This window comes from Petromyzon marinus, chromosome 30, assembly GCF_048934315.1.
Source record: "Petromyzon marinus isolate PM22_M1 ecotype Great Lakes invasive population chromosome 30, UKy_Petmar_22M1.pri1.0, whole genome shotgun sequence".
Taxonomy (NCBI): Eukaryota; Metazoa; Chordata; class Hyperoartia; order Petromyzontiformes; family Petromyzontidae; genus Petromyzon; species Petromyzon marinus.
Window position 1 is genome coordinate 2,846,543 of NC_133696.1, and position 12,277 is coordinate 2,858,819.

General features: G+C 45.5%; 1 protein-coding gene across 1 annotated transcript in view; it reads right to left on the bottom strand.

Annotated features, from left to right (window-relative positions):
• LOC116947459 (cullin-associated NEDD8-dissociated protein 1-like) overlaps positions 1-12,277 on the bottom strand; it is a 34,243-nt gene that overhangs the window by 15,639 nt on the left and 6,327 nt on the right. The window contains exons 5-13 of the mRNA XM_032963224.2: positions 9,579-9,835; positions 8,796-8,901; positions 7,398-7,540; positions 6,003-6,295; positions 4,588-4,729; positions 3,626-3,744; positions 2,850-2,939; positions 2,511-2,615; positions 782-1,261 (exon numbers count right to left, since the gene is read on the bottom strand). Of these exons, the coding sequence (XP_032819115.1) occupies positions 782-1,261; positions 2,511-2,615; positions 2,850-2,939; positions 3,626-3,744; positions 4,588-4,729; positions 6,003-6,295; positions 7,398-7,540; positions 8,796-8,901; positions 9,579-9,835 (1,735 nt within the window). The remainder of the gene's footprint in view (positions 1-781; positions 1,262-2,510; positions 2,616-2,849; positions 2,940-3,625; positions 3,745-4,587; positions 4,730-6,002; positions 6,296-7,397; positions 7,541-8,795; positions 8,902-9,578; positions 9,836-12,277) is intronic.

Consider the following 12,277-nt stretch of genomic DNA (forward strand, 5'->3'; position numbering starts at 1 on the left):
TCAGAGTTTGACCATCCACTCTCACCAAATGAATCACTTTTCACTTAAAATATATTGGCCTTTTTCTGCTACCTTTCCCTTCAACACCATCTCAAAGACCACTGACCTTCCCTATTACCAGCCATTTTTAAGGTTAAAATGAGGCAAAAAATATTAAAAAGTCACTAATAATGCATAGAGCTTTAGCACCGGAGTCGGGAGGCAGACCGACGAGGCGACGTACTGTATTTGTTTGTTTGTGCCCAGAACTGGTGCTCGAGTCGGCGTCGTGCCCTAAGTGCGGGTCACAGAAATTAATGTTTGTTGCATAACAGATCGAACAGATATTGGAACCAAAAAAACACATTCCTGCGGAGAGAGCTGGTAGGAACGTTGGGTTGCTCGGTCAATGGCCAGGGTCAACGGCGGCGTGGTGTATTCTGCAAATATGCCCGACTGTGAGGGCGGGCACAAGCCGGCGTGAGTAGGTTAAATGTTGAGTTTTATAAGGGCACCACGGGGTGACCAGCCCCTCCCCACCCACCCCCCACCCACACGGACGGACACAATAATCCCCTGTGGGCTGGTGTAACCAGAGGTTCCTACCAGTAATAATCCTCAAAGCTTGAACTGAGCCAAACTAAGCGTAGGGGATGAGACCATCAACTCACACCGACGAGCCCTCCGGTCGCTGCTCAGAGGGCTCCTCCTTTAAGGTGCCGGCTCACCAGCGACATTTAAACATTTCTTGAGCCCAAATTCCACACCGACAACTTCAAAAAGCTCACGTCGCCTCACAGACCTGGTTGAGCACGGCGCCGCTGACTTTGGTGAGCACGGCGGGGTAGACGCGCGCCAGCGTCGTGAGGAAGCCCACCGCGAGCTGCGACACGTGCATGTCACCCTCGCTGATGAGCGGCGGCAGCTCCTGCAGTACTGCCTCCACCATGGGTGCCGTCAGCGAGTCGCTGTAGTGGCGGATGAGCGCATCGAGCGCCGACAACGTCGCCAGCTTGAGCGCGCGCTGGTTCTTGCGTAGGAACGACGCGAGGATGGGCACGCCCTCGGCGAGCACGGGCCGCAGGTCCGGCCGCAGAGGGGAGCTCGCGACGAGCGTGAGTGCCTTCACCGTGGTTAGCCGAGTGATCTCGTTCTTGAGGCGCTCCAGGAAGATGTGCAGCGTAGCGGCGAGCTCGGCACCCAGCCCATCGCCCAGGTTGCAGATGATCTGACCCATGCACGCGATGGCGCGCTCCTTCACCTCCTGGTCGATGTCGGCCGCCTGCGGGCGGGCAGGCAGCGAAAGCGGAGGGGGTAAAGAGGTTTGTGTTTGTTTTTGCTGCGCATCAGGGAGGACCTTTGATATCACAAGAGCTACACTAATGCACGAGCATAATCTTATCGAGATGGTAGTGTAGATATTACTAAAGCAAGAACCAATGCTCATTATAGTGCCTCCTTGCAGTGACGTGGATGGATATACGGTGTTCCAAAATAATATTGATGGATGGGCATGCCAAATGTTTTAAATAATATTGTTTTAAATAATATTGATGGATGGGCATGCCAAATGTTTTAAATTAAGACACTGGAAATTGCACTTCCGAAGCTCAACAATTGAACAGCATGCAAACCAATGTTAATTTGGCAATCCTAGTTAGTACCGTACAGAACTTCTGGAGGCACTGGATCATGCGTTCCAGAAATGACTTGTGGTTTTTGCTGAGTTTAATGGCGCTTATTTTCCTTGTTAAGCAAAACATCACGTACTAGTTCATGAAGCCCGTCTTCGCCAAACAAAAGTTTTCAATAAATATAATAATGAACCTGATATGATTTTATATTTTTATGTACAATCAGACACTAACTAGTCCAAAAATGTGTATTTTTCTGCATAAAAAACACACACATTATTGACGACTTGATTCAGCTTCTTATATATTTAAAGACGTGCCCCATTGGAAACCACTAAATTTAAAGTTTCCGTTCTTTTTTAGTAGAAAGAACAAAACATAATGAACGTAATACTCTGAGAGGAGTTTAACACATAGGCTTGAGGGGAAGCTCCTATCTTTTACCGTTTTCGAATTATTAATATTTCAACACCATAAAATGCGTAATTTTTCCTTCAAAACTGCTTGCATTGGAAGTCTCAAAAACAAAAAAAGATAGGATAGTTGTCGCCTTAATTTTATTTTCTGTTTAACGTTCTATCAAACGAAAAAACTCGCAATTTTGTATTTTTAACGATTTCTGAACGACACGCACAAACATATTTACCGGGCACTTAAAATCAAGATTTGGGAGCCTTAAAATGAAAAATATCAGATTTTCAGATATTTCCTGTTGTTTGTGTCCTAAAAGTTACCCATGTGCCAAATTTCAGCTTTCTACCTTGTCGGGAAGTACCATAGAGGTTTTTGAGATATACAGTACAAGTTCTTTATTTATATAGATAACAGTATAAGCTGTAAATGGGCTGACATTGGGTCTTCACGAAAATAACCAGTGTTGTTTCAACAAAATCTTACCTTCAGTCTCTTCTGTGTGCAGGTGAAGATGTCTCGTATGTATGGTTTTGGGTCAAACACTGGAGCCTTCACGGGCCTGGTCAAAGGATCTAATGGCCGGATAACCTAAACAACCCCACGTACACAAATGTAACAAAAGTCAATCACACAAACAGCATGCGTACACTATTCACTCATGTGAATGACACATTAATCACCATCGTCATTGTTGCACAAAGCCCCTCCATTAAGGGTATGAGATCTCAGACTTATGCTTTAATGATGTAACCTCAGCAGAGGCAAACGTAGTCATTAGGCGATGTGTGACCAACAGCGCTGACGGGAGGAGTAATCTCACACCTTCACAAGCTGCTGTGTGACCAGCAGGGCTTCTGAAGTGATCTTGTAAAAGGGGTCACCCACGCATCCAACCACAGCCGGCACCAGCACCTTATGGAACAAAACCAATTGTGTCAATCAATAACAGTTGTAAAAAAAACACAAAATCAATATCAAAGAATTTTTAATAAAAAATTGCAATGACCTAGTTTTAAGAAAGCAATTGCTTATTTTTCCCCATGGACATTGCACTTAGTCTCAAAACCTTTTCCGTAGGATCCTGCCTTGTGATGTTTGGCCTATTCCTTCCTAAGGTTATTGCAGCTGCTATGCATATGTAAGTAACTGGAGTACTTGGAGAAAACTCACATATAGATGAATAACACTCAAAAGGTCTGCATAGTTTTTTTTTACCCACTTTCTGTACTACTAACTCCTCGCCACCTCACTCTAGGATTGAGTTTTAAACATGAATGCGATCTAACAATCCTCCATGTAAAGCGCTAAACCACAGGCGTGCGACACCATGCCTCTCGGCTTGGTGTTTTGGGCCCGTCTTCATCAATATTAAAAAACCTGCCACAAGGCTGACACAACAATTTATAAAAAAACATTATGAATCCATAATCAAACACAAACTCTTATACTCATCATACACAAAGAAACGAGGCTGATAAAAGAGTTTTGGTGTGGCACAGACATCCAGGACTGTGTGCAGCGTGCGGTTCCCGGTTGCGTTGGCAGACTATACAAAAGCGTGAGTGTGCCAAGGTGGGCAAGCAAGAGGACATGGATACCTTGACATGGGGGTGGAACACCTCGGGTGGGTGATGGCACAGCAGCGTGTGCACAAATGCCAGCGTATCGATCTTCATGTTGGACGAGCTCGACTTGTCACTCAGCGAGAACACAATGCCTGTCACGCGCCACCGACAAATCGTAACAGTTAACTGGTCTGATGGGACACACAATATGCAGAATGCCGGTGCCTCAAGACACCTAGCAACCTACAATAACCTGGTTATTGTTGCTATGCTTGCCTGCATTGTGAATTTTCACCGTAATTATACTGCTTCCAATAAGTAATCGAATCTGTGGAATGAAACTTTAAAGAGATAGTTGAGATGAAAAAAATGGCTTGATAAATACAGTATATTTATGTGGGAGTAAAGACATTTAGTAAATGAGAACCTACACATGAGACTTACTTCAATGGGCTAACACATAGTTACAAATGGAGTTCACGTATGAACGTATGGAATAAGGAACTGGCCAAATATCCCCAGCAAGCACATCATGAAAGTACTGCGATTCATTTGACAGAAAGAAAATACTTTACATTGAGCTCTGAAAGCCAACAAGAAGGCTCAAAAGCATGCGGATGCCGTGATTACCAAGTGACACTGTAAAACGCATTATTAACCGCCCCCTTCCGAGACGTCTGCAAGTTGCAGGGTGGTGTCCCGTTCACCGCTGCATCTCGGAACGCGCAAGCGGTTCATCGTTAATTATATTTAGAGGCGTAGCGTTGCTGTTTTTTAAAGGCATTGTACTGTACTCTCCTCAGAGAATTGTAGCGACACGACCGCATTCTATGATAGCTGGCGCCAAAATGCGCCAAATGCCTTCCCGCATGGCCTTTTACTTCTGATCAGGTAAATGTATGTAATTGCAACGGGAAAGGGTTACCATACTGGAATAGAGAATTGCATGCGGCTCACAGCAGGGTTGTGCCAAGCCAGCGCACACACGTGTTTACCTGGCACAAGCGCGGGCACGTGGTCGGCCAGGGCCCCTGGAAGCACGTTCACCAGCTCGGTGAGCAGGTTGAAGCAGCCCTGTCTCGTCTTCACGCTCTTCTCCTTCAGCTGCTTGTGCAGCGCCTTTACTATGTTGGGCACCTACAGCGGGAACAACGCGCGGGCCGTTAAGGAGCGCCAACAACGTCAACTCCCCAAGGGGCAAAGGCTGGGGTTTTACCGAGCAGCATCGTCAGCGAGAATCAAACTACTTTTGCCAGGATGAAGGTCTTCCCAACCCGCCGCCATCTCACATTCCTGCGATTATTTAGAAAACCATCTGCCACCTGCACATAAGCGGATTTCATCACTCCATCTCTGCGTTGGACATCCTCTCGGGTGAATACTGTTTTTTGGCTGCCGCTTCGTTATCCTCGACCACCGGAAATCAAACTTTCTAGCGACGTGTTATACTCGTGTACATTGTTATAGAGCATCAATTTCAGACAATTTTAGCATTGCACTTCGGACATAGTGCAGACAAATAAAGGGTTATACTTCATAGGTAACCATACCAACAGACTGAGCCGCCTACCACTTAACTGTCATTGATCAACCATGTTGCTTGCCAAAAGGGGAAATTAAGACCACTCAAACACAAACATGCACCGTTTAGTAATATGCTCATGTTATTCATAATAAAAACACAATAAAAAACTGATGTACGTATGTTGAACTTTTCCAATATTTTCAGCATTTTTGTGAAAAAAACGATCGGTCACCTCTTCATAGCACTCCAGTACATGTTGTATCAAAACATATGGGAGTGCATGCGATGTCAACCAATATAATTCAAGCATAGCATGACAACGTCACCTATGTGTCCAAATCGTTCATTGTGTAGAGACTACAATTGCGTGGACTACTACTACGATTTTTATTCTAGACAGGTGTAAGGGAAAGAGTGTTGCTTAAACTATTCTCCGACTCCTCTTCACAGGTAAGGACCACTGAGCTCTACAGGTCTTTTCAGAAGCGACCAGACCACACATGATAGCTCAACGAAGTAGCTTATTGCGTGGAAATTGAAACAGCTAAATGCTCGAAAAGCATGTTTCTAAATGTGGAGGAAAAAGCCGGAGGGCCTGGAAAAAAATCCATGTGACCTACAGGGAGAACACACAAACTCCAAATATACTGGCGTCAGGGTCAGGATCAAACTCGCAACCCTCCTGTATATCAGGGCGAGGGAGTTAACATCCCGCGACCGCTGTGACACAATGAAGGCACTGCTCAAGTTCTGTAGTCGATAGATAATCAAACTGGTGCCTCTTAAGCTGTGCTGGCCTGGTTCTGTACAGCTCAGTCAAAGTGAAACGGAGGTGTATACAAGCTACTGAGGTGTATACGAGGGCAGAGGGGGTTCTCACAGGACCTGGTTCTGCAGCATGGTGAGTGGAGTGTCGCTTTGGTCCATGGCGTCGGGGTCGTTGAGCCAGCCCTGCACGGGCCTCGTCTGCTTCAGCAGGGAGAGGAACGCGTGGAAGATGTCCGCCTTCACGTTCTCCTCGCGCTCCTTGAAGCGAGCGATGAGCGCCGGCGACACCGTGCGGTAGAACTCGGGCAGCATCTCATGCCGCGTGCTCAGCACCGCGTCCAGGCACTTGGCAGCCGCGCGTCGCACCTTCCAGCTCATGTCGTCGTCATCGCTATACTCGTCTTCGCTTTCTGAAATAACCAAAAAAACCAGCAAGAATTGTCACAAGCCATTGCCAGTATATCAGAGGGCCGGGCGATATAAATAGAATAAAAAGAGTGTCCATTCAGAGCGTTGATTTTTAATTCTTCGTGCACGTTTTCTATTGGTACTCTGGTTTCCTTCCACATGCCAGTTATTCATAAGATTGGTCAAGATTCTTGAGTTAGTGACGCCCTCTCTCCATGTTTTCCCACCGCAACTCCCACCTCCCAACCGCCTTGTACCAAAAGTGAAGCCCTTCACCATTGCAAGGCGGCTTGATATGTGGTTGCATTCGGATGCTAAATACATTTTAAAAGCTGTTTTCTTCTAAAATAAAAAAGCATCATTATTGTCGCCAAATGACATTCGTGCAGCGTATATAAATGCTGTCACATAAAGATGCTTTATTATTCTAAAATGTTGCTAACTGCATTGTATCAGTGGTATACTCAACTGTCTTGCAGCAGCTTTGCTTGCAGAAGTAGTGCCCCACTTAGGTGGAAACAGATGTTCAGTTCCTGTCTGCATTTAATTAATAATGCATTTCAACAAATTAGCACCTAATTATAGCAGTTGCTTAACTTAAAATATAGAATTCATAAAAAACACATGCACAGCTCTTTGTCAATCCATTACTGTATTAAGGCCTACCCCATGCCCTTTCAATCATTGGGGGTTGATTTAACCATACTTCACACTGCTCACCACAAGTTGAAGGACGAATCCCAGGACCAGTTCAGATAATCACTTGCCACTGATGTCAACTGGACCCAGCAACTGAACTGAGGTCAATTGGTTTAGAGTGCAGTGTGATGGCTACAAAACCACTCACCCCCCCCCATCCCTCCCATTTGTTTACCCTCCGCAATTTAAGAGAAATACATACGTACAGTTCTGTTAAAAGGAAGTATACAAATTAAAAAACACATGGGCAGAAAAGTGAATTCTTAAAAGGCAGATCGAGTGTGGTGTTTTTATGACAACTCATTTACAGGTGAACTTTGATTAAATTGGTTGTTAACCTAAAACTCCAGCCTGGCCCCAAATGAACCATCACGAGTGAATTTAAATCTTTCTCTTGCACCTTACCCTGATCCTCCTCCTCATCCGCCCCCTCAGACTCCATGGCGTTCTCATCGTCCTCATCGTAGTTGTAGTTCGGGTCGTAGGTCAGGTACTTGAGGCAGAGTTCGATGATGACCGGCACATGGGGAGACACCTCCTTGGGGCACCTGGTGCCAGGCGAGGTGGGACACACGAAGAGGAATTTAAACGTGCGCACCATCAACCTTCACGATCCCCAGCCGGCGTGGTGACAACCATTCAAACCGATTCTACACTCGTGACCCATGCGTCTCCGTTTTGTTTATCCGGAGTGTCTTCTCATCCGGAGAATACGGTAAATGCAATCATTGCAACATTCTAGGCAACGTTCCTTATTTTAGTAAAGTCTTCTTTAAGGACGTCAAGCATCTTCCGACTTGACATGATCACTGTTACGTTACATGATCACTGTTACGTTGAAATTATGGCTTTATTTTTTGGCGATTTCGAAAACTTTTTTAGTTTGGACATGTTTGTTTTGTTGTAGTACGGAGTTAGACTGATGGCCTTAATCTAAGTTTTCTTGTGGTTGTTGTTGTTTTGACTTGCATCCCACTGGGATTTTTTGCACACAGCGTTGGTGTACGGTGCTTTTTTTCAGGAATATTTTGCTGTTTTTTCATGGATTTTCTGTTTGCACAGTCACATAGTCACTTTAAGATGTTTTCTTGTTCGTGTTTTTGTTTTTGTGTTTGTTGTGGTTGCAGCCGATTCAAGAGCCGAATGGCTCACAGGGCTGTACCAAAATAAATAAACTGAAAACTGAATGCGTGAAAATTGTGCGTGTCGGTTTTGATTAATTATAAATTATGGCAATGATGTGAAAATTGTGTTCACCTTCAAAGTCTTTTAAAAGTTATTATGAATATAAAGAACTTATAGGATTTTACCACCAAAACTAAATATGACTTCTAGCCACGATTAAAGAAAACTGCAATTGTTTCGGCACAAAAAGGGATCCAGCAAACTAATGAAAACCATCCTACATGGCACCAATGAGCAGACTAGAACGAGGGTACCCCCAGAAGATTTGGATTCGGAACATCGCAGACAAGCATCTAATCCGTGAGGTTGATGACCAGAAAAGGAAGAGGGATAATGACCAAAGTTGCCAAAATGGTTCCCTAGCAACCACATAATTAGGCCGGTTTATGGGAGATAGATTGGAGGATGAAAATTATATGGTACTGTAAGGTTAATGGAGAACAAAAATATAAACACAAGTCAATAAAAAAGAGAAGCAATAGCAAGAGATGATCAAAAGGAGACAGGAAAATTGATTCTAAAATCAAATTGCGACCCTGAATCTTGACAATGCAAAAGCTCGCTGACTCATTACAGGTTTAGAACCCGTGGACGATAAAGACAACCCAACCATCTCACCTTCGCACGAATGACTCGAAGGCCTGGATGCAATACTCCCTCAGCTCATCATCCTCCACCTTGCAGAACTTCACAATGAGAGGAGTGATCTTCTCCAGGTGCTCTCCTGCACACAAAAATAGTACGCACTGATTTCGAGTTGGTAGTCTTTGAACCTTTACTCCACGCTTGTGTTGTGACTGGATTTGTTAATGGTTCCATTTTTGTACTCAATGTGATACAACAGTGGCAGCCAAATAAGGGAACACACCTGAGAGTACGTTCACGTTTGAGATGGAGCAATACAATTATTTGGTGGGCAGGAGCTATTTGAATTGTTGCATTGCAAGACCACCACAGATTGCGATGATTTGCAGAGACCTTTATCCAGCAGTGGATATCATGGCTGCTTATAAGCTAAAGATTGACTACATGGGTCTCTAGCTAAAGCGGTCAAAATGTCAGCTCATTCCAAAGAATCATTGCATGTAGATTAAATTACTGTGTCGGCGCTATTGTCAGGTCAAGCATTGATGTCCGGGTGAAAGCAAGTCAGGGTCGACATGCACGACGTGATCTCATCTGCTCCGCTTCACCACACACACCGAAGCCTCGTGAAAATTCCCTTCAAGCCCGGGCAAGCCGCAAAGGCCGGCAAAAGCCACGCAACAACGCTCGACAGCGCCGACCGTTTCGAGCACGGCGAACCCTGACCTGTTGGCGGCATAGCCGAACACACAAATCACCCGAGCCGTACATCAGGAGCACCGCTTGGTTGGACCAGATTTCCCCCCGGTTTCGTACCAACTCTGTGGCCTGCCTGTCGACTGATGGCAGCGATGCACTGGATGTAGGTGCGCGTGGTGGACGTCGACTCGTTGCGCGCCAGTTCGGCCAGCAGGTGCTCGGTGAGCTCGGCGAACAGGCCGTGGCTGCACACCATCACCAGGTGGCCGAGGGCGATGATGGCCCGCTTGCGCACCGCCAGCCGGGGGCTCGTCAGCTGTGGCAGCAGGCAGGCGAGGATCGACTGGTGGAAGCTCACCAGCAGGCCGCCCAGTCTACGCTCCGCCACACCAGGCACACACACAAAATGTAAAAACATTCCCAGCCAGTGCAACGTGTGTGGGGAATTGGCAATAACTGGTATCGTGACATCCACCGGTTCAAGCTCAATACAAGAGGCATACTATTATCGACAAATGTGGGAAGACATGTTGTTATAAGCTACTGTGTAACAAATGTTTTTGTTGCTGGGTAGTAAGTGTTATTTCCTAATTGCTTATGCCTCACAAGTACAGAAAATGGCTATTCTTCCCCACAAACTTTGCTTTTGTGACCAGGACAGTGATATTTTGAAATGTACCTATTTTCTAGAACATTCCAGATAGATTCAGTGCCAAGTAAACTTGGAGTAACTTCTAGAACATTCTAGAACTTTACAGTAATATAAATAGTATACATACAGGGGCCTTAATAAGCCCATCAGTTCAGTTGAGTTCCAGCTGCCTAAGTGGATACATATCTGAATTTTTCTGAGATGGCATCAAGAGGCTGCAAGCATCCGGCAGACGCATTTTGCTATGTCTGCGGCCAATTTATCAAGACAAGAGCGAAAAAGTACTCTGTGGAAGCATCTGCTAAGATGTGCGAGGCCTACAAGGCATATTTAGGCATGCCTGTCAGGGATCAAGACAAACCTTGGGCACCTCATTTCACCTGCGAGCAATGCAAACAACTCTGGAAGGTAAGATGTACAATTGTTGCTTGGAATTTGATGTTATTAAATTTGTAAAAAAAAAGTTTTTTATTTAAACATGTTTTACAATGTTCAATGCTATTGAAAAAATATATCATGTATGAAAAATGTTGCGGGAATCTCTTACACATTAGTCATGGGTGAAATAAATGTATTTTTGTAGGATGGTACAGAGGGGAAAAGAAAGCCATGAAGTTCCCTTTCCAAAGAATTTGGCAGGAACCCACTGACCACTCAAGCAACTGCTACTTCTGCATGGTGGACCTTTCCAAACGTCGGACTGGCAAGAATGCACATGCTATCACGTATCCGGACCTTCCTTCATCGCCGCGGTGCCACACTACCATGAGATCCCCGTACCCACTCCTCCGGAGAGAGAGCAGCCGTCTTTAGAAGAAAGCAGCAAGTCAGAGAGCAAGGAAGACATTGTAGATCCAGATGACAATTTCAGAGGTGGAGCTGAGGAGAGAAACCCATACTACCCCGACCAAAAAACCTCAACGACTTGATCAGAGATCTTGGTCTCACCAAGTCCAATGCCGAGCTTTTGACGTCTAGGCTAAAGCAGTGGAACTTGTTGGATGAAAGTGTGCAAGTCGCAGATCAGAGGAAGCATCACCAACCTTTTTGCAGCTTCCTCACCCGTCAAGATGGGCTCTGCTTCTGCCACAATGTGACCAGTCTGTTAGATGCAAATGGAATCGCCTGTAACCAGAATGAGTGGCGCCTCTTCATTGACAGCTCATCCAAGGGCCTCAAAGCCGTGCTGCTCCATAATGGTAACCAGTACCAGTCTCTTCCCCTGGCTCACTCGGTGCACCTCAAAGAGGATTATAACAGCATCAAGACCTTGCTGGATGCCTTGAAGTATGATGAGTATGGCTGGGAGGTCATCGGAGACTTCAAAATGATGGCATTCCTGATGGGTCTCCAAGGCGGTTTTACCAAGTTTCCCTGCTATCTTTGCCTTTGGGACAGCAGGGACACCAAGGCGCACTACCACAGGCGGGACTGGCCACAGCAGACCGAGTTCTCTGTGGGGAGGAACAACGGCAAGTGGGAGCCACTGGTGGACCCCCAGAAGGTGCTGATGCCACCACTGCACATCAAATTGGGCCTAATGAAACAATTTGTCAGAGGTGTAGATAAGGAGACGGCAGCCTTCAAGTACCTTCAAGACTTTCTTCCCTAAGCTGTCTGAGGCAAAGGACAAAGCCGGTGTCTTCGTCGGACCACAGATAAAGAAGATCCTGGAGTGCAATTAATTCCCAAAGAAGCTCACTAGTGAGGAGAAAGCAGTTTGGAACAGCTTTGTTGCAGTGGTTTGGGGCTTCCTGGCCAATCACAAGGTCGAAAACTATGTGGAGCTGGTTGTGACTGGTGAAGAACTACAGCACAATGGGCTGTAGGATGTCCCTCAAACTCCATATCCTTGATGCTCGTCTTGATAAATTCAAGGACAACATGGGAACGTACTCGGAGGAGCAAGGCGAGCGCTTCCACCAGGATATACCGGACTTTGAACGCTGCTACCAAGGACAGTATAAGGAGAACATGATGTGAGACATTTGGGGGCTGATTCGTGAAAGTGATTTACAGTATCATCGTAAATCTCGAAAAACGACTCGCTTCTAAATCTTTTGTAGTCACTTTTGTATTACTTTCGTATAAATACATGTAAATTTTGATTCATGTTGTTTTTTTTCTGACTTTATGTGAACGAAGAGACAAAATCACCTGTTTT